We start from the raw sequence: 22,956 nt of genomic DNA, 5'->3' as shown, positions 1-22,956 counted from the left end.
CCTCTCTTAATCCAGCCTCCTCCCATCAATTCTTCACCTGGCAACCCAGGCCTTCCTAAAACAAATCTGTCCTTAGGTCTATCCCTGGCTCACTATCCTCTGCCAGATAAAGGCCTGACTGCCCTCTGGCCCCCATCCACCTTGCTGGCCTTTCCTCCTGATTCGTGGCATGTACCCAGCATGCCAGGCTCTTACACACCTCCATGCCTCTCTGCACAGGGGCTCCCACTGCCTAAGATGCTCCCCTCCAGAGCCCATCCATCTGTGGAGACCTTCCTCTTCTGAATCCCCGAGGTAACACCCACTCTTCTAGGCCTCCACTGTGCAGACTTGTAATCGGCCCTGGTTTAGGTCTGCTGCCTGTCCATCTTTCCTTCCAGACCAGGCTGTGGGCTTCCTGAGGCTGTAGCACCCAATGCAGGGCCCAGGTAGCCATCTATTGGGTAACCCTGTGGCTGTAGGAAGGCACACCTCCCCTGGAGATCCTGTTTCCATCTCAGCTGGGGCGGGTAGGGAGGTGGTTAACCTCAGAAATAGGCATGTCTGATCACATAGCCCCTTTTCTCAAAACTCTCCAGAAGCTACCACCGCACGCTGAGGAAGACCCAAGTCAGAATCACTACTCATCATCCCTCTCACTTCACCTACTCACCCTACTTCTCATTCTGCACCAGCACCCCCTTCCCCCAACTCCCCTCCCTGCGGCTGGGCCCTGCCAATCCCCTCCATGGAGAGTGCTCTCCCCTCACCCTCACCCCCCAACAGGCCCTGGCCACTTCCAGCCTCCTCCTTTGCTTGCATGCCTGTACACCCAGTTTGAAACTTTCCCCTGATAGCTCTTGCTAGCACCTGACAACCTCTTAAAAGTATATGTTTACCGTCTGTCTCTCCGTACTACCTGATCAGCTCCTGGAGAGCAAGGGTATTATCTGCTTTTTATCTGCTTTCCCCACCACTGTATACCCAGCCACCACAATAGGCCTGAGCACACAAGGAGCTTGAGGAACACGTGCTAACTGGTGAACAAACGAGTTAATGGAGTGATAAGGGGGCACTGCGGGGCGCTGGGTTTATCCACCATCCCAAACACTGGAGGGGCGGGGCTGCGGCCAGCTGAGGGGAGGGCGGGGCGGGGGTGGTGCCGGCCGGGGAGAGGAGGAGCCGGGCCGGCCGTGTCCCGAGTAGGGCGGAACCCGAGGCGCGCCGGCGGGCGCGGGCCCGGAGGACTGAGGGAAGAGCACCCGCGCTGCCGGAAGTGGCCGCGCGTTTTTAGCCGCTGCGACCGTGGCGCAAGAGCCGAGGGGTCGCCATGGAGCAATGGGAGTCGGACGCCGACGCTGACGCCGACGATGCCATGGACGCGTTCCTGGAAAAGTTCCAGAACGAGACTTACAGTGGCGGCTTCCACGAGGACCAGTGGGAGGAGGTAGGCGGCCCGGGGCCCCGCACGTGTGTGTGTCGGGGGTGGGGGTGGGGGGGGGTCGTCGCGACACCTGGGGCTCCCGGGCACGGAGACGCCTCCCTCATCCCCGGGCCTGGCGCTGCCAGCGGATAGGTGGTTTCCACTTGGGAATGATAGAAAATCGGCCTTGAGGTTTTGAGGGCCTTCTTCAGCTGTCAGTACATTTAGGCGCCAGACCCACCTGTGACTCTACCACTTACTGGCTCGGCTACTTAATGTCTCTGAGCCCGTGGCCTCGTTTGTAAAATTTCCTAAACTGTAGCCCACAGTCTCGTAGGATTGCGGCGAAGATGAAGGGATATGGTCGGTACAGTGACGGGGACGCAAGAGCGCTCAATTAGCGGTGATAACCGCGGCCCTTGTAAAAACGCGAGAACCGAAAGAATCTTTAGAGGTCGTTACCCTGCGCTGTCATTTTACAGATGGGAAACTGAGGCCTGAATAGGGAGAGAGGTAGCTAATCCTGATTTGCAAATCATGATGAGGAAGAAAACTCTGACGTAGAGATACGGAATTGGATCTGCCCAGTGGACAATCTTATTCCTACAGTTCGTTCTTGTCTTAATCTCCAGGAATTTGAAAAGGTCCCCCTATTTATGAGGAAAGCGCCATCCGAAATTGATCCCAACGAAAATCCTGACTTGGCTTGCCTCCAGTCAATTATTTTTGATGAAGAACGATCTCCAGAAGGTATCTGACATGAGTCTAATATTTGTTTTGTGTCTCCGTTGGATTCAGGTAAAGAGCGAGTCAGAAAGGTTCTGATTGATAACAAGTAGTTAACCTGGTCTAACTTGTCACTATTTATTCCACACATACCCCCCCCCCCTTTTTTTTTTGATACGTACTAAATGCTAGGCATTGGGAAATACAGGGGTGAGTGAGATGGCCCTCGAGGGTTATGCTCCCGTGGATGGCCAGATTGTCCTACGTGTATCTGGTAAGTGCCAACACGTAGCTATATACTATGTGTTGCTGGAACACTGAAGGGGGGAGGTAGGAATGGGCTCACAATGTATTGGAAATTTGAACTGATTCTTAACGATTTTGTAGGCTCTTACTAGGGTGAGGAGGGGAATTTGCACTCCTGGGATTAAAACATAAGCAAAAACAAAAGTAGAATTTCCCCCCATTTCTTCAATAATTAAAAAAAAGTCCATTCTTCAAGAGGTAGGATAAGTATACTTTTTTTGTAAGTACCTAATCTACCTCGTAAGATATTTGGAATTGACTGTAGCATTAAGTATGCATGACTTATGTCTCTCCATGTTGATAGCCAGTTTTATAGCATTAATTTTTGAGTTTTCTTTTTCTATTGGTTTCTTCTATTTGATTTATCATATGTTACATTATTGTATGGTTTGGAATCTATTTTTGATGAGCCTTTAAAAAAACAGGAAATAGTGATTATTTATTCTCTTCTTTGCAGAACAGGCCAAGACCTACAAGAATGAGGGCAATGATTACTTTAAAGAAAAAGACTATAAAAAAGCTGTGATTTCGTACTCTGAAGGATTAAAGAAGAAATGCACAGACCCTGATTTGAATGCTGTCCTTTATACCAACCGGGCAGCAGCACAGTACTATCTTGGTAATTTATTCTATTATTTAGTGCTTTCTAAAGAATTAACTTATGGTAAAAGCCATTATGCTGGCTAGTGCAGGGTTTGAGAGTGTCAGAGGCAGAGCTGCTTATCTCAGAAAGCCAGGCAAGTTTAACTGAACTCTGATCTTCCAGGTGGACTTGGTGAAAAGGGAAACCAGATAGATTGTATAATTCTTACTATCTGTTTTAATTTTTTTTAAAGCTTATTCATTTTTGAGAGACAGAGAGTGAATGGGGGAGGGGCAGTGAGAGAGGGAGACAGAATCGGAAGCAAGCTCCAGGCTCTGAGCTGTCAGCACAGAGCCCGATGCATGTCTCGAACCCACAAGTAGTGAGATCGTGACCTGAGTTAAAGTCGGACACTTAATCGACTGAGCCACCCAAGCGCCCCATCTTACTATCTCAACCAAACAAGTGACCTGCCTAAATAAATGAGTTGGTATGATCTTTGTTTTATTCCAAATGCTTCTCTCTCAAAAAAAAAAAAAAAAATGTGTTTTTGTTTTTGGCCTTTTATCCTATTCTTAAGGATGCTAGAAGGATTCAAGAAATAGAGATTTTTTAAGTGACAGAACTATATAAATCAAAGGGAGAATTTTTCAAAGAGCATTCTGTGGGACCTTTGATGTGACAAATACTCTTTAGCCAAGGAAATTTGGAACTTGCTGCTGCTTTGTTGCAGATTTGCAGTTCACATTAGTATGTTCTTTGCAGTACCTACAGCAAAGAACCCTACCTTACGATTCTTATGTTTTTGGAAGCTCCTTTTCAAGTAATGCTTATTACCATGCAGGACTGTTGAGCAGATGTCACTTTGGGAAACACTGGTTATTCGGTAACATTGCTGGTGACTAGTCTTGGTCACGTTAGACCCATGTTTCTTATCACAGAGTTGAAAGACGACCTGGGGCCTTGGGCATTTCTGAAGGACTGGTAGAGCATAAGCCTTGCAGTCTAGCTGGGATGAGTCAGCTGGGACCATTTGAGCAGTTTCTCCCCAATCATAGTCTGCTCCAACTGTTGTCTCCTTTAGTGTGTTTCATTATACAATCCTAAATAGTAAAAGTGGTATAGAACTTAAGAGATTATTTGGGCCAACCAACCCCTCGTTTTACATAGACCCAGAGAGGGACCCTCTGGTTGGTGTCAGAACCAGGACTGGAAACCCATTTTTCTAACTTCTGGAGGAATACATTTTCTTCCTTCAGACAAACGTGAGTTCTTGTTCTGTGCTAGGCATGGGCATTGCAGAGATGGGTAAGACCTGGCCTTTCCCTGAGGAGTTTCATTCCTTAGTCAGTAAATACACATAAAGCATTTACTGTGTGCTATGCATTTCACTGTGATCAATAGCTACATAGTTCTTTGGGCAACTTTAAGACTGTCCTGTATAGGGCCAATAAGACCAGAAGAAGCACCTTACAAGAAGAAAACCGTGTGTGTGTGTGATGCCAGAGGAGTAGAGGCATGATAATCCCTGCTGTTCCTTAAATGATACCTCACTGGTACAGCTCACAGAGCACTTCCACATTTGTCATCCCTCTTGACCTCATAGCAGCCATGTAACGTAGGTGAGCTTGACTGCTTTTTCCCTAGTCAGAGTAAGAAGTTGTCGTAAAATACAGTAAATGTAGTAGAATGAATTGTGTAAGGGTACACAGTGCTAGGATTAGTATGCAGAATCAGGTTTGATTCAAAGCGCACTAAATGGAAGACCCCTTTACCCACACTTCCAGAAGTACCTGGTGCTGTCAGTTCCTTAGTCCTGAGTACTTTTAGGTTCTGCAGTACCACTCACTAGCTTTGGGGCTTTCCCTTTGCTGGCTTAGAATTCAGTTTTCTTAGGCCTGATTAGTCATTTAGCCCTTGTCCCTTTGTTTTCCGGCTTTACAATGTGTTCTGTATTCTTACTCTTTTTGTCTCTGTGGGTTTATGGCATTTTTGGGGGAAAGGGGAAAAGTAGTGGAGGTTGAGTTAAATCCTTATCTACCTTATCTAAAGGTTCAATCTACCACCTTTAACCAGAAGTCTTTGGATCTCTTATATATATATATTTTTTGTGTAGTTAATATGCTGTTCTTCCAATATTGTATTCCGTTCTTTTCACTTAATTTTGTAACATATAAACAGTTTTACCTGTCATTAAAATTATTTGTGAATATTATTTTAATAGCTACATAAAGTTGCATCATTTGGACACACCAGTGTTTACACTTTTGGCTTCACTGTTTGCTATTGTTAAATATACAGCTGCTTTTAGGTGTTTTAAAATAATGCAATAATGAACACAGTGGTAAAGTTTTCCACTAATTCTGATTCATCTTAAGGCTAAAGCAGGATTTGGCAGACTATGGCTCACATGCCACATCTGGATCCTTGGCCTCTTATGAGCTAAAAATGTTTTTTATATTTTAAAGAATTATAAAACAAGCAAAGACGAATATGTAACAGATCGTATTTGGCCTAAAATATTTACTATATCTATATGGCCCTTCAGAAGAGGGTCAGAAAAATTTTGCTGACCCCTGTGCTAGAATTTTTAGAAGTGAAAATAATAGGTAGATACCAAATTGTTAAGTAAACTAGAAAGTGAAAATCTACTTCATGCCCTCCTAGTTTGGATAACCAGTGTGTGTGTGATTGCAGACCGTTTTTTTTTTTTTTAATACATTTATAAATACATATGTGTGTGTACATATGCCTATATATTTAGATTGGTTAGTTTTACAAAGTCATATTTGCATTTTATACATTGACATTATACACATAGAACAACCACTTAAAACTACGTAGCACAGGCATCCTATCATGTGCAGATCCTTTCACGTGCAGATCTATCTTACTCTTTTTTTTAATGGCTGCATAGTATATAATAATATGGATTAACCATAGTTTGTTTCCCAAATTTTTATTTAAATTCTAGTTAGTTAACATATAATGTAATATGGGTTTCAAGAGTAGAATTTATTGGTTCATCACTTAGAATACCCAGTGCTCAACACAAGTGCCCTCCTTAATGCCCATCACCCTTTTAGCCCATCCCCCCACTCACTTTCCCTCCAACAACCTTCAGTTTGTTCTCTATATATAGTTAAGAGTCTCTTATGGTTTGTTTCCATCTCTTTTTTTTTTTTTCCCTTCCCCCATGTTCATCTGTTTTGTTTCTTAAATTCCACATGTGAATGAAATCTCATGGATTTGTCTTCCTCTGCCTGACTTATTTCCCTTAACGTAATGCATTCTAGCTCCATCCACATTGTTGCAAATGGCAACATTTTATTCCTTTTAAAAATTTTTTTTTATGTTTATTTATTTTTGAAAGAGACAGAGCACAAGCAGGGGAGGGGCAGAGAGAGAGGGAGACACAGAATCTGAAGAAGGCTCCAGGCTCTAAGCTGTCAGCACAGAACCCGATGTGGGGGTCGAACCTATGAACGATAGGATCGTGACCTGAGCTGAAGTCGGACACTTAACCGACTGAGCCACCCAGGCGCCCCAACATTTTATTCTTTTCGATGGCTGAGTAATATCTGTGTGTGTGTGTGTCTTCTTTATCCATTCATTAGTCATTGGACACTTGGGCTCTTTGCATAGTCTGGCTATTATTGATAATGCTCTTATAAACATTAGGGTGCATGTGTCCCTTCACATCTGTATTTTTGTATCCTTTGGATAAATACCAAGTAGTGCAATTGCTAGGTTGTAGGGTAGTTCTATTTTTAACTTTTTGAGGAATCTCCATACTATTTTCCAGAGTGGCTGCACCAGTTTGCATTCCCACCAACAGTGCGAACCCTTTCTCCACATCCTCACCAATATCTGTTGTTTCCTGAGTTGTTAATTTTAGCCATTCTGACAGTGGTGACATGGTATCTCCTAGTGGTTTTGATTTGTGTTTCCCTGATGATGTGATGTTGAGCATCTTTTCATGTGTCTGTTAGCCATCTGGGTGTCTTCTTTGGAAAAGTGTCTATTCATGTCTTCTACTCATTTCTTAAGTGGATTATTTGTTTTTTGGCTGCTGAGTTTGATAAGTTCTTTATAGAATTTTGGATACTAACCCTGTATCTGATATATCATTTGCAAATATCTTCTCCCATTCCATAGGCTGCCTTTTAGTATTGTTGACTGTTTCTTTCGCTTTCCAGAAACTTTTTATCTTGATGAAGTCGCAATAGTTCCTATTTGCTTTTGAGACGTATCTAGTCAGAAGTTGCCCCAGCTGAAGTCAGAGAGGTTGTTGCCTGTTTTCCCCTCTAGGATTTTGATGGTTTCCTGTCTCATATTCAGATCTTTCTTCCATTTTGAGTTTGTATGTATGGTGTAAGAAAGTGGTCCAGTTTCATTCTTCTGCATGTTGCTGTCCAGTTTTCCCAACACCGTTTGTTGAAGAGACTGTCTTTTTTCCATTGGATATTCTTTCCTGCTTTGTCAAAGATTAGTTGACCATATATTTGTGGGCATAACCATAGTTTATTTAGTCATTACCATATCGAGGATAGTTAGGGTATCACCAGCATTTCACAATTAAAAGTAATACTGCAGTTAACATGCGTTTACATTTATCCTTGCACATTTGTCCAAGTATTGTTTTTTAATGTTTTTATTTTTGAGAGGGAGCGGAGGGGCAGAGACAGAATCTCAAGCAGGCTCTGTGCTGTCAGTGAAGAGCCCAGTGCTTAATCCCACAAACTGTGAGGTTGTGACCTGAGCCGGAATCAAGAGTTGATGCACACTTAACTGACTGAGCCACCCAGGTGCCCCTGCCCAAGTATTTTTAAGGATAAATTCCCAGAAGAATATTGTTGGGTGAGAGTATACACCCAAAGTACATGCTAATTTGCTCTCTAATTTATCCTTACACGAGTGCCCTTTTTCCATGTCTTCACCGATACGGGATATTATCTGTCTTTAATTTTTACCAGTTCCATGTTAATTTCAATTTCTTCAGTCATTGGTGATGTTGAGCATCTTTTCATGGGCTTGTTAGCCATTTAGTTGTTCTGTGGGCTTCCAGTGTTAGAAATATTGCTAAGACTCTTGATGAGCTCAACTATATTTTTTTCTAAAAACCATTGCTCTTTTTTATATTCCTCCAAGACTGTATAAGAATGTGTCTCTACACACAAATTTTTGCAAATATTCTGATCTCAATCTTGTTTTCTCTTTTACTAAATGGTGACTATTAGGCAATTTTCGTTCTGCTCTCAATGATGTGACAGCTGCCAAAAAGCTAAAACCCTGCCACCTCAAAGCAATAATAAGAGGTAAGTATCATAGAACCACAGTATGATTGTCATCATGGAAAAGTTGGCACTTACTGCACCAAGAGTTGAGGAATTTTAAGCTTTAATATTAAGAGTCTAATATACTAATGAAGTCACCTTATTTTTGCATTCTTGATATTAAGTTCCTGGTTATTATCAATAGCAGCATGCCATTTTTAAAAGAATTTTCCAGAGAATAATATAACCCTTTATGGTTTAAGAATTTGTAGAGAAATTGAAACTCCTCGTTTTAAATTAATAATAAAATTAATTAAAATAAAGCAGTTCCAGAAGCTGCATTCTAATTTTTTTTCCAAATTAGCTGATTGAAAGGTGAGATTTTCAAATGCCATGTTAATTAAAAGGTAAGTTATTGGACCTCTGCTGAGAACTCTTGATGCTGAGATGTTCCCAGATTATATTTTCTTTTGTGGTCTGACCTTTCTATGTAATAATAGTGCTATATTACTTTTATATTTTACCTTTTGTTTGAGAAGCTCAAAGGTGCTTTGTAAACTTTAATTTATTCATCACATATTAATCTTCCCTATATCCCCATGGACCAACTGCTTTAGCATAAGCCAAATGCTTTATCAAAGTTCTGCCTCTTTAGATATGCGTAGTTAGGGGGTGGTAGGTAGATCCGTGTTCCTCAGCTGTAGGGAAAGAAGGTACTGTTCAAAGATTAGCAAGTAAATTCACTCTAGTCCTGTGGAATTGGCTCCAAGCTGGAGTCTAATCCTTGACTGAATTCAGTTTTACCTCAGCATGTGACCGTGGCAAGACCTCCACTCTTAGTATCAGTTTGCCTATCTCTGGAAGGTGAGGTTAGATTCTGTGGACATCAAAGCCCTTACAGTTCTGATATTTTGAAATTCTGTGGAAAGTCTAAAGGGGCTAACTGGAGAAGAACAAACATGGTGAGAGGAGAGGCAGCTGCCTTTGGGCACCGTTTTAGGAGAGATCAGTGTCTTCGGTCTTGCCACTGCTTTGATGAATGGCTAATGTCAATTCTGCTTTCTGTCTCCGTTTAAAATATCATCTGAGATGGGCTTTACTCTGATTTGCAGATGAGGAACCTGAAGCTCGGAGGTGCTCAGTACTTTGTCTAATGTCTAGTTGGTAAATGACAGAGCCAGATTTCTAGCCCGTATCTGTCTGATTCCAAAGTCTATGCTCTTTGCCATTAAGCTGTATCTTTCCCTACTTTAAAAGCCCTTAATACCAGGAATGCTTACAGGAGTTTTGAGCTGAATGGGCCCTAGAGATCTTTCTGATCTAAGATACACAAAATATTCTTCCTTGTCTGGAGAATGCAGTACAAGGGGCTTTAATCATGTTTTCCCTTCAGAATGCTGGCTGGTGGAGGTGGGGGTTCTTGTTTAAGGAGGCCTCTTTCCATGCATATTGTCCACGTATATTAAGGGTTCTGGGTTCTACAGGTGCCTTATGCCATTTGGAACTGAAAAATTTTGCTGAGGCTGTGAACTGGTGTGATGAAGGGTTGCAGATAGATGCCAGAGAGAAGAAGCTTCTGGAAATGAGGGCTAAAGCAGACAAACTGAAGGTAGGTGGCAGAATCAGTAGCCAGTTGGCATTTGTTACTTTGCATTAACTATTTAGTAATTCCCAGATTGTATCTTTTGGGTTGTTGTAAACTTTTTCTTATTTTTTTTTAAATGTTTATATTTTTTTTGAGAGAGAGAGAGTGTATGTGCATGCAAGTGTGCATGAGCAGGGGAGATGTAGAGAGAGACGGAAAGAGAGAATCCCAAGCAGTCTCCTTGCTGTCAGTGCAGAGCCCAACATGGGTCTTGAACTCCTGAACTTCAAGATCATGACCTGAGCTGAAATCAAGAGTTGGATGCTTAACTGACTGAGCCACCCAGGCACCTCAACTTTTCTTCTTTAAAAACAAAACCCAGGGCGCCTGGGTGGCTCAGTCGGCTAAGCATCCGACTTTGGCTCAGGTCATGAGCTCGTGGTTTGTGAATTCTAGCCCCACATGGGGCTCTGTACTGAGAGTTTAGAGCCTGGAGCCTGCTTCAGATTCTGTGTCTCCGTCTCTCTCTGCCTCTCCGCTTGCGCTCTGTCTCTCTGTCAAAAATAAATAAACATACAAAAACAAAAACCAAACCAGAACTATTCCCTATCTTTGGAACTCTGGCGAACACAAATAAGTTTATTGTTTATAGTTATAATGTGTTTATAGTTATAATGTGACAGAGGCGAGCAAGAATATATAGTATATAGAGTAGTAGTATCTAACTCTGCCCTGGGTGAGAGCAGGGCAGCAATGGGGATGGCAGAGAAGACTGGCTGAAAGAGGTGATGCTTCTGTCTAATGTCTTGAAGATTGAGCAAAAGTTTACTCAGCTGGAGGGTGGGGTGTGGGGAGTGGAGAGCATTCCAGACAAGAGAGAGCATAACTACGGCAAGTTCTTGATATTTCTGAAACTCAATCCCCTCTTTGAAAATTGTGGACATAACATATGCCTTAGGTTTTTATGAGGGTTGAATGAGAATATGTGTGTGTTAGTACATTCTTGACTTATAAGGAGTTGATAAGTTTGTGGCTATTATGATTTGAATAAATAAGAAATGGCATAAGACTGCCATAATGTAGTCTGCACACTGTGTAAAGCTCTTGAAAGAGCTTTTGTTGAACATTAAACAAAACCTTAAGCTTCTGCAGCGTTGTATAACTCCCAGCTTTAAGACACCTATAACTTGCTGATGAAATGCTATTTCTGGCACATAGTAGCAACAGTGATGATAAAACAGTAATACTGGCAGAATACCATCAGTATGAAAAATAATGTCCAGCATTTAGATAGCATTTACTGGGTGTATCTTCCAGGTGCTATTTAAATATTTTTACTTAAATGAATTCATTTAAACCACACAACAACCCTACAAGGTAGGAACTATTCTGATTCACCTTTCAGGAGTAGGTAGCTAAAGCATAGAGATTAGGAACCTGCCTAAGTCACGTAGCTGTGGTGAAGCTGGGCGTCAGAGTCAGGCAGTCTGGGTCTAGAGTCCACGTGCTTAGTCCCTATGCGTCACTGCCTCGCATGTCTATTAATACAAAGCCGGAACTGGACTTCAAGTCTCCTGATTACTGTTCTAGGTCTGTCTGCACTGCTTATACTATGGAGGGGGAATTCTCAGTGCTATGGGAGCCTTCAGCTAGCCCTACAAAGGGGTAGGTTTTAGTCAAAGGTCATTCTGGACATATAAAATGATAGAAAAAGTAGATATCTGTTGACTCACATGGCTCAGTGACAGAATTCTGAACCTAGGTAACTGAGAGAATGTCTCGCAGGCTACTGTGTAAGGCCATAGCCAAGCTAATCCACAAAAACCCATAGTGGACCTAAATGAAAGCTGTAGGTTCTGTAGCACAGGCACAGTTAAAGGAAGATTTCAGGGCTCCAAAGCCTGATATTGGGTATAGATAACACTGCTTGCTGAGTATCAGGATTATTCTATATCTGAGTATAAACAAATTCTGGATTCCTATGTGCTTGGTGTGTGTACGCAACAGACCTCATACGGTGATGGTAAAATCAGACAAAACAGCCATCAATACCATCTGGTATTTATTACCAGAAATAAAGTATGGAATTTTTTAAATGATAAAAGCTTATCAAGAACATTTAACAATTCTAAATATGTATGTAAAGTAAGAAGAGCACTTCAAGATGCATGAAGCAAAAAAATTGATAAAGGAGACAAATCTACAAATAGGTGTAGATGTCAACATCACTCAGTAATTGATAGAACAAGTAGATAAATTGGCAAAGAGAAGTGACATCAGCAAAAATGGCCAAATAAAGACCTGCTAAAATTCTTTACTTGATAAAATGTATGGAAAACTGGCAAAATGGTCCGTCAACTTTTTCAGAACTCTGAAATGAGCCAAAGGCTTGCAGCAATCAGGGAGTGTTGATTCAGGAAAAGTGTCTGAACCTCCAATAAGCAGAGCAAGCTTTGTGACATTTTTACTTACCCTGTTCCCATCTCCTATTCCCTGTTTCCATTTCCCTACTACCACAGTAGCCTGGAAAGAATCATGGTGAAAATGAGCAGCCTGGCAGCCACCAGAGGAGGCAGATAGGATTAGAGCCCTTTCAAAGCCCCGTTCCTAAAGAATTGTCATTATTTGACCATCTGGGTGGTTTCCAAGAAGACCCCACTCACCAGGCTGATTTAATTTAACTCATATTCGAGCTATCCCAGTATGAAAAGCTTTTGGGGTCGGGGGAGCTGGGTGGGAAGAAGGGGTGTGTCAGAAATAATTAGAAGGAATTAGTTAAGATTGCCACTGCCTGAGATAGTGCATAACAGGGCAAACAGTAGGCTTACCAGAATACTTAAAAGGAAAGGCTGGGAAATGAGATTCTGCAGGGGCTTTGAAAAGCTCCAACATATTCCTGAAGATCTACAAGGTCACATGTGTGTCCAGGGCTATGCATGTGCTCAGGAAAGGTCTAAGAAGGCTTTACCTCTTACCTCTGGCTGACTTGGAGGCTCTGTGAAAGCTGTAAGGAAGGCTAAGGCTGCATTGTAAACAGTGGGTGAGTGTTGAAGGTGTGCCACAATATGCACAGAGAGCCCTCCAGCAAAGAGTGGGAGACTTTTTGGCTTCAGGCGTTTACGGAAATCCATCCAATCATTAGTTGACCACTAAACTAACTATTCAGGGACTTTCATGTCACATAAAACAGAATACACGCTTTATAGAATTAGTTCAGGAAAGTAATTAAAACAATAGGAGAAGCAATGTCAAAAACTGGAGGGGAAAGAGAGAGGAGAATGCAATTTCCAGAGTTGCCATATTGTATTATTTTAAATGTCTGGTTTTCAATACAAAATTACAAGACATGCAAAGAAATAAGAAAGTATGATCCATACACAGGAAAAAAATCAATAGGAAATGTCCCTGAGGAAGCCCAGACATGAGACTTATAAAGACTTTAAACCAGCTCTTTCCAGTATGTTATAGAACAAAAGAAAGAACTAAAGAATTAAAAAAAAAAAAAATGAGAACAATGTCTTACCAAATAGAGACTATCAATAAATTATAAAAAAGAATCAAATAGAAATTCTGTAGTTGAAAAGTATAACTGAAATGAAAAGTTCACTAAAGGGCTTAACAGCAGAACTGTGAAGATAGGTCAGTTGTGATTACCCAGCGTGAGGAACAGAAAGAAGAATAAAGAAACATGAAGAGAGACTGAGCGGCTTGTTGGATGCCATCAAGTATATCATCATAGACATGGGAGTCCCAGGACAGGAGAAAGAAAAAGAGACAAAAGAATACTTGAAGAGATAAAGCCAAAACTTCCCAGATTTGATAAAAACCAGTTATCTACCCTTCTAAGAAGCTTAACAAACTCCAAGTAGGATCAACTTAAAGAAATCTGTACCTGGACATATCATAATCAAACTGCTGAAAATCAAACACAAGAATGTTAAAAGCATCAAGGGAGAAGTGACTCTTCACGTATAAGAGAGCCTCAATAAAAGTAACAGCTGATTTCTCATCAGAAGCCATGGAAGCCAAAGGGTTCCATGGATTGTCATTCAAAGTGCTGAAAGAAAGTCAACTAAGAACTCTATATCCAGCAAACCTATCCTTCAAAAAAGAAGGAACACTCTTGATTTACAAATGATACAATCTTATATATAAAAAATCCTAAGGAATCCACTAAAAATCTATTAGAACTAATAAATTAGTTTAGCAAGCTGTTGGTGAACATTCCAAATATGAAATTAAGAAAACAATTCCATCTACGATAGCATCAGAAAGAATAAAATATTTAGGAATAAATTTAACTAAAGTAGCATTAAACTTATCTGAAAATATAAAACATTGTTTAAAGAAATTAAATATAAGAAAATAGGAAGACATTCATAAATCAGATTTTTAAAAAATTTTTTTATTTTTGAGAGAGAAGCGTGTGAGAGTGGGAGGGACAGAGAGAGAGGGAGGCACAGAATCCGAAGCAGGCTCCAGGCTCTGAGCTGTAGGCACAGAGCCTGATGCGGAGCTCAAACTCAACTAACCGTGAGATCATGACCTAAGTGGCAGTCAGATGCTTAACCGACTGAGCCACCCAGGCGCCCCTGAATCATCTTAATATTGTTAAGACGACAATGCTCCCCAAATTGGTGTATAGATTCAACCCAGTGTGTATCAAATTTCTAACTGGCTGCTTTGCAGAATATTGACAGACTGATTCTGATATTCATATGTAAATTCGAAGTACCCAGAATAGCCAAAAACAATCCTAAAAAGCATTAAGTTAGAGCACTGACACTTCCCGATTTCAAATCTTACTAAAATTTCAAATCTTACTACTGTGGTAATCAAGACATTGTGGTACTGGCAGAAGGACAGACCTATAGGTGTAACAGAATTGAGAGCTCAGAAGTAAACCCTCACATTCATGGACAGTTACTGTTCATCAAGGGTACCTAAACTATTCAATGGGGAAGGAACAGTCTTGTCAATAAACAATGCTGGAACAACTGTATATCCCCATGCAAAGCATGAATTTGGACTTCTACCTCATTTCATATGCAACATGGATCAAAGACCTAAATGGAAGAGCAAAGCTACAAAACATTTTTTTTTTTTTTTTTTTTTTTTAGAGAGGGCATGGGGAAGGGATGGGAGGTGGGGGACGGGGAGGTGGGAGAGAATCTCAAGGAGGCTTGGAGCTGTCAGCACTGAGCCTGATGTGGGGCTCAGTCTCATGAACTGAGAGATCACAATCTAGCTGAAATCAGGAGTCAGACACTTAACCAACTGAGCCACCCAGGCACCCCAAAGCTGTAGAACTCTTAAAATGTTGGCATTAATCTTCATGACCTTGGATTAGGCAATGGTTTCTTAGATATGACACAAAAAGCACAAGAAACAACAAAACAGATAAACTGGACGTCATCAAAGGTAAAAACTATTGTGCTTCAGAGGCTACCATTGAGAAAGTGAAAAGACAACCCACAGAATGGGAGAATATTTGTAAATCATGTATCTGTCAAGGTTTTTTTTTTTTTTTTTAAGTTTTATCTGTTTTATTTTTGAGAGAGAGAGAGAGAGTGAGCAGGGGAAGGGCAGAGAAAGAGGGGGAGAGAGAGAATCCCAAGCAGCCTCCACACTGTCAGCACAGAGTCCGATGTGGTCTCAAACTTACGAACCATGAGATCATGACCTGAGCTGAAATGAAGATTTGGATCCTTAACCAACTGAGTCACCCAAGCGCCTCCTGTTAAGGGACATTATCTGGAAATATATAAGGAACTCTTAACATCTCAACAATTAAAAGACAATCCAACTTTTTAAATGGGCAAAGGATCTGAACAGACATTTCTCCAAAGAGGGTACGTAATGGCCAAAAAGCATATGAAAGATGTTTAACATTGTTAATCATTAGGCAAATGTAAATCAAAACCACAATGAGATTCTATTTCACACTGGGATGGTTATCATTTTTTAATTAGCTAATCAATTTTGAGAGAGAGCACAAATGGGAGAGGGGAAGAGGGAGAGAGGGAGAGAATCCCAAGCAATCCCAAGTGTGAGACAAACTCATGAACTACAAGATCATGACCTGAGCTGAAGTCAGACACTTAACTGACTGAGCCACCCAGGTACCCCTGGTTATGATTTTTTTTTTTTTTAAGGAAAATAAATGTTGAGAAGTATGAGGAGAAACTGAAACCTTTGTGTGTTGTTGGTGAGAATGTAAAATGACAGCCATTATGGAAAACCGCTTGACAGTTCCTCAGAAAATTAACCACAAAATTAACATATGAACCAGCACTTGTATTCCTAGGCATATACCCAAAGAATTTGAAACAAATGTTAAAATAAATACTTGTACATGTGCCACAACACTCCATTGTATTCCTGTAAATCAGAGTAAAAACAACAGGGGACAACATCATCCTTAATCATTCTCTGATGTGGACCAGACATTGTGATTTGGTGTAGCTCAACTGTAAAGGCACTGAATTGGACATAGTTTTTAGTGGTATCAGTGGGGTGGGGTACACTGGATAGTGTAACCAAACTTCCTAACAGCAGAAAGGAGTTTTGCAGTTCTGTTGGCAGACTGGATTGGAGAAGGAATGGACAAGAGTTACCAGCCATTGTTAGTCTTTGTGGGGCTTTTGTGGGGAGGCTGAGGTATGGTTGGTACTATATTTTAGGTCAGAGGTCAGCAAACTGGCCAAATCCAGCCTTTGGCCTGTTCTTACACATTCTGTGAACTAAGGATGTTTTCACATTTTTAAAGAATTCTAAGCACCCAGACATGTGCTTTTAAAGTTTGTTTAATTAATTAGCTAATTAATTAATTTAGAGGGGGAGAGAGAGAATCCTAAGCAGGCTCCATACTATCAGTGCAGAGCCCAGTGTGGCGCTCGAACTCATGAACTGTGAGATATGACCTGAGCTGAAATCAAGGAGTCAGATGCTTAACTGAGCCAGCCAGGCACCCCAGATGTGTGCTTGTGAAATGTTTATTGAACTGAATCAGGCCGCTGGTATTGCTTGACACAGGAGCCTGGGTTGGAGACATACCAAAGATCATAATTAAGAAGCAGGCTGGGTAACAGAAGAGGAAGCAAGTTTCCTAAGATGATGGATCTCAATTTCATTTTTAGAGAACTGAACAGAGGGATATAAGAAAAGCAAAGATGAAAGAAAAGAAGGAGCAGAACCATAATAAGGCTTTACTCCAGGCCGTCAAGGTGAGTGCTCAAACGTCAGGCCCGTATGGTCTTGCTAAATCCACTGATCCTCAAGCTTATTGGGAACCTTTCTTGGGATGCTTTATCTGAATTTGTTCGTTTTCTTTCTGCTTTGGTGAAGCAGTGTGGTGAAGGGGCTCTGGAGTCCCATCCCCCGGGGTCAGTCAGCTCTCCTGCTTGTGTACATGTGTTGATCTCAGGTAACCTACACTGAATAGTTGCTATGGGTTAAGCAGTATTTAATCTTCACAGTAGCCTTTTGAGATAGATCTTCCATCTGCTGCTTTGCTAGATGATGATGTTCTCTCAGAGAGGTGAAGAAACCTTGCACAGCTGATGTGTATCAGAGCCAGGTCCTTGCTTTGAGCCATTGCATCCTGAGAGAGTCTGAATTTTCAGGAAGCTGCTCCTTTATAACAAAAAGATTTGACCCTGTCCTTTCTTCCCTGCATTTTAAATGGATGTAGTCTGAGCCAAATCGTGTTTTCACCTGGATACCTAGCAAGGCACCTGTAGAGGTTTGGCTTGCTTGGTCTTCACAAGGGAGAGGATACCCGCCATGAGATTGTGGAGTAGGCCCTTGGTTTCATTTTTTGTTGAGTTAAATTAGGCACCATTAAAGTTACTTACTTGGGGCGCCTGGGTGGCTCAGTCTGTTGAGCGTCCCAACTTCGGCTCAGGTCATGGTCTCGTGGTTCGTGAGTTCGAGCCCCACGTCGGGCTCTGTGCTGACAGCTCAGAGCCTAGAGCCTGCTTCGAATTCTGTGTCTCCCTCTCTCTCTGCCCCTCCCCTACTCATGCTCTGTCTCTCTTTGTCTCTCAAAAATAAATAAATGTTAAAAAAAAAAAAATAAAGTTACTTACTGACTTTGAGACCCTCATACTAAGATGCACTCCACTAGTCCCTCCCCCACAACAAGCAATCTGCTAATACCTGTTAACAGAATGTAATACTCTAGATTCTCCAGCTAATCATCCATAGTGAGGGATGTAGTCATATTCTAAAATAAAATGTAGAATATTGCAATGCCCAGACATTTGTATATAGACCTGATTTCGGCTCTCTCCTTTAGTCTGACCCTGCATCTTAAGCTTCAGTGTTCATAAGAATTGCTCTAACAGTTGTATACACAGAACCGTATTTTACCAATGGTTTAAAACCGGGGTCAGCAGACTGCAGCCAGTGGATCACATCCCTGCCTATTTGTTTATGTGTCACATATGGCTGTTTTCACACTACAGTGGCAGAGTTGAATAGTTAATTTCAACAGAGACCATTTGGCTCAGAAAGCCTAAAATATTTCTGTCTGATCCTTTAAGGAAAAGTTTGCCAACCCCTGATGTAGGAGATACTAAAAGTAACTTGGATCGCATGTAACTTTCCCTGCGTGTGCTAGCCTCCACACACATACATAAAGAGGCAACTCTTCTGTTCAGACCTTTATTTCCACGAGACAGCCAAGATTAAGTCAGTGTGCATTATTTTTAGTATTCTATGTCCTAGCTAAACCAACACACTTACCATTTTTGTATATGCCCGCTCTTGATCTTTTCTGTGCCTTTACATATGCTGTTCCTTAGGGTGGAATGACCTTCTATCCTCCCCACAGCCCCTGCCCAACTTCTCTTCCTTTCATAGTCATTGCTCAGGACCCAGCATACCCCAGCCATCTCCAGCCCCCAGGCTAAATTAATTATTGATGGTCTGCATTTCTGCAACTCCACTTCTTACCTTATATTGTACTTATTTCCATAGCTCTGTGCCCACTAGACCATTAGCAGGGTCTTGAGGGCAGGAACCATATCTAGCTTGTCTCTGTGACACAGGGTCCAGCATGTGGTCCAGCACCTGGTCAAGGTGAGTTCTCCCTGCTGTGCCAAGCCTCAGGGGTAATGAAGATGAATCCTGTGTAGAGCTGGCCCTCAGGAAGCTCACAGTTTGATGGTTTCCCTGTTATTGAAATGGTCTTAGATCCTTCCACACGATAAAGTTTGTGTGTGTGTTTTTATGTTTTTAATCCAGGCTAGGAACATCAAGCTAGTCTCTGAAGCTGCCAGTGAGGATGAAGATTCAGACTCAGAAGATCTAGGTGAGCTTTCCCTGGATCGGCTCAGCTCGGAGAACCGCTATGGAGCCAGGCTGAGTGTAGATGAGCAGGGCAGGTTAAGCTGGCCCGTGCTCTTTCTGTACCCAGAGCACACCCAGTCGGACTTCATCGCTGCTTTTCACGAGGACTCCAGGTATTTACTTGCCCAAGAGCCCTTTGTTCTTGCTTGCGTGCTCTTTCCCTGCTGTCTCGGCAGAGGAAATTTTTGGTGGAGGAGGTCCAAGTATAGTTTAGAGGGTTAACAGTCTGGTTTGTCATAATCTCTATCCTGGAGCTCATTTCTCCCTTCACTAACTATACTAGCTTTGTAGTGACAGACACAGGTCGCACTGTTGTCTGGACTGGGCTAACAAGCAGAGCACCACAGTAGAGTCTGCCAAGCCCTAATACATATCTCTGGTGAGATAGGAAGTCATTGTAGATAGTATATGCATGGTAACTGAAGTGTGTATTAGGAAAAATATAACTAGCAGTTTTAACATGTGATTTCATAGGGTTAATGCTTAGAATGCAGCTAAATGTAAGGTATGTTGTTAAGCCTGAGTTGGTTTAAAGAAAATTACTGTCATATAATAGGATAAGTGAGGGTTGCCTGGGTGGCTTAGTTGGTTAAGTGGCCAACTCTTGATTTCGGCTCAGATCATAGTCTTACGGTTGGTTCGTGGGTTCAAGCCCCAAGTCAGGCTCCGTGCTGACAGCATGGAGTCTGCTTGGGATTCTCTCTCTCCCTCTTTCTCTTTCCCTCCTTCACGTGCTCGTTTTTTCTCAAAAATGAATGAATAAACTTGGGAAAAAAAAAAAGGACGAGTGATACACATACACATTTTGGCTTAAGCCAGATGGCTTTGGATCAGAATGGCTTGGGCCTGCATTTCATGTTTTATACATTTTTGATACCTCTATGTATGGGTGTCCAGGGCCTGTGATGTAGGAAAATAGATCGTGAGTTACTGATACCCAGAAAGTACATGTTTATATCCTTAGGTTTATTGATCATCTGATGGTGATGTTTGGTGAAACACCCTCTTGGGACTTAGAGCAAAAATACTGCCCTAATAATTTAGAGGTAAGAGATGTTTTACCTTGTTCCTATATGGGATTTTGGGAGGGGGGGGGTAGGTTTTTACTGCCTTTAGAAAAAATTGTGTCAAATTATACAGAACATAAAATTCATTATTTGAACCAGTGCATACTTTCATAGCATGAAGTACATTTAATTTACATGGTTGTGCAACCATCCCCACCATCCATCCTCATTTCATCATCCCAAACTGAAACACTGGACCTGTTAAACAGTAACTATTTTCTCCTCCAGCCCCTGGCAACCACCATTCTACTTTCTCTTTCTATGAATGTGACTACTCTAGGAACCTTCTATAAGTAGAACCATACACTATTTGTCTTTTTGTGTCTGGCTTATTTCATTAGCATAATGTCTTCAGGGTTCATCCATATTGTACCCTGTGTCAGAATTTCTTTCCTTTTTAAGGCTGAATAATACTCCATTGTTGAGACCTTTTTATTATTTTTTGTTTTATTTTTTTATTTTTTAAGTGTGTATATGTGTATATGTGTATTTTTTAATTTATTTTTTTAATTTACATCCAAGTTAGCTAGCATATAGTGCAACAATGATTCCTGGAGTAGATTCCTTAATGCCCCTTACCCATTTAGCCCATCCCCCCTCCGACAACCCCTCCAACAACCCTCAGTTCTCCATATTTATGAGTCTCTTCTGTTTTGTCCCCCTCCCTGTTTTTATATTATTTTTGTTTCCCTTCCCTTATGTTCATCTGTTTTGTCTCTTAAAGTCCTCATATGAGTGAAGTCATATATTTGTCTTTTTCTGACTGGCTAATTTCACTTAGCATAATACCCTCTAGTTCCATCCACAGTTGCAAATGGCAAGATTTCATTCTTTTTGATTGCCAAGTAATACTGCCAGGGTACTCCATACACACACACACACACACACACACACACACACACACACACACCCCACACTTTATCCATTCATCCATCGATGGACATTTGGGCTCTTTCCATACTTTGGCTATTGTTGATAGTGCTGCTATAAACATTGGCCAACTAATATAAATATAAAGGGTGCACATATAAAGGGGTGCTTGTGTCCCTTCAAAACAGCATACTTGTAGCCCTTGGATAAATACCTTGTAGTGCAATTGCTGGGTCGTAGCCTAGTTCTATTTTTAATTTTTTTGAGGAACTTCCATATTGTTTTCCAGAGTAGCTGCACCAGTTTGCATTCCCACCAGCAGTGCAAAAGAGATCCTCTCTCTCTGCATCCTCTCCAACATCTGTTGTTGCCTGAGTTGTTAATGTTAGCCATTCTGACAGGTGTGAGGTAGTATCTCATTGTGGTTGTGATTTGTATTTCCCTGATGATGAGTGATGTGGAGCATTTTTTCATATGTTGATTGGCCATCTGGATGTCATCTTTGGAGAAGTGTCTATTCATGTCTCTTGCCCATTTCTTCATTGGATTATTTGTTTTTTGGGTGTTGAGTTTGATAAGTTCTTTATAGATTTTGGATACTAACCCTTTATCTGATATGTCATTTGCAAATATCTTCTCCCATTCTGTCGGTTGCCTTTTAGTTTTGCTGATTGTTTGCTTCACTGTGCAGAAGCTTTTTATTTTGATGAGGTGCCAATAGTTCATTTTTGCTTTTGTTTCCCTTGCCTCCGGAGACGAGTAAGAAGTTGCTGCGGCCAAGGTCAAAGAAGTTTTTGCCTGCTTTCTCCTTGAGGATTTTTATGGCTTCCTGTCTTATATTTCGGTCCTTGATCCATTTTGAGTTAATTTTTGTGTATGGTGTGAGAAAGTGGTCCAGTTTTCCCAGCACCACTTGCTGAAGAGACTGTCATTATTCCATTGGATTTTCTTTCCTGCTTGGTCAAAGATTAGTTGGCCATACGTTTGTGGGTCCATTTCTGGATTCTCTATTCCATTGATCTGTGTGTCTGTTTTTGTAACAGTACCGTACTATCTTGATGATTACAGCTTTGTAATACAGCTTGAAGTCCAGGATTATGGTGCCTCCTGCTTTAGTTTTCTTTTTCAAGATTGCTTTGGCTGTTGGGGGTATTTTCTGGTTGCACACAAATTTTAGGATTGTTTGTCCTAGCTCTGTGAAGAATGCTGGTATTATTTTGGTAGGTATTGCATTGAATATGTAGATTGCTTTGGGTATTGACATTTTAACATATTTGTTCTTCCTATCCAGGAACATGGAATATTTTTCCATTTTTTTATGTCTTCTTCAATTTCTTTCATAAGCTTTCTATAGTTTTCAGTGTATAGATTTTTTACCTCTTTGGTGTTAGATTTATTCCTAGGTATTTTATGGGTTTTGGTGCAATTGTAAACGGGATCGATTCCTTGATTTCTCTTTCTGTTGCTTCATTGTTGGTGTATAGAAACGCAACCCATTTCTATGCATTGATTTTATAGCCTGCAACTTTGTTGAATTCATGAATCAGTTCTAGCAGTTTTTTTGGTGGAATCTTTTGGGATTTCCATATAGAGTGTCATGTCATCTGCGAAGAGTGAAAGTTTGACCTCCTCCTGGCCAATTTGGATGCCTTTTATTTCTTTGTGTTGTCTGATTGCTGAGGCTAAGACTTCTGATGCTATGTTGAATAACAGTGGCAAGATTGGATATCCCTGTCTTGTTCCTGATCTCAGGGGGAAAGCTCTCAGTTTTTCCCCACTGAGGATGA

General features: G+C 41.3%; 1 protein-coding gene across 3 annotated transcripts in view; it reads left to right on the top strand.

The window, feature by feature from the left end:
- The first annotated feature begins 1,222 nt into the window (after positions 1–1,222).
- The window catches only part of TTC4 (tetratricopeptide repeat domain 4), a 31,020-nt gene continuing 9,286 nt past the window's right edge, over positions 1,223–22,956 (top strand). For all 3 annotated transcript variants that reach the window (XM_049617104.1, XM_049617106.1, XM_049617105.1), the window contains exons 1-8: positions 1,223–1,426; positions 2,035–2,152; positions 2,892–3,053; positions 8,258–8,335; positions 9,778–9,902; positions 17,018–17,104; positions 19,128–19,345; positions 20,197–20,278. In XM_049617104.1, the coding sequence (XP_049473061.1) occupies positions 1,310–1,426; positions 2,035–2,152; positions 2,892–3,053; positions 8,258–8,335; positions 9,778–9,902; positions 17,018–17,104; positions 19,128–19,345; positions 20,197–20,278 (987 nt within the window). In that variant the 5' untranslated portion in view covers positions 1,223–1,309. The remainder of the gene's footprint in view (positions 1,427–2,034; positions 2,153–2,891; positions 3,054–8,257; positions 8,336–9,777; positions 9,903–17,017; positions 17,105–19,127; positions 19,346–20,196; positions 20,279–22,956) is intronic.

Source organism: Panthera uncia (assembly GCF_023721935.1).
Source record: "Panthera uncia isolate 11264 chromosome C1 unlocalized genomic scaffold, Puncia_PCG_1.0 HiC_scaffold_4, whole genome shotgun sequence".
In the NCBI taxonomy this organism is placed as follows: domain Eukaryota; kingdom Metazoa; phylum Chordata; class Mammalia; order Carnivora; family Felidae; genus Panthera; species Panthera uncia.
Note: the sequence above shows the minus strand (reverse complement) of the source record. Positions and strands in the feature narration are given on the sequence as shown.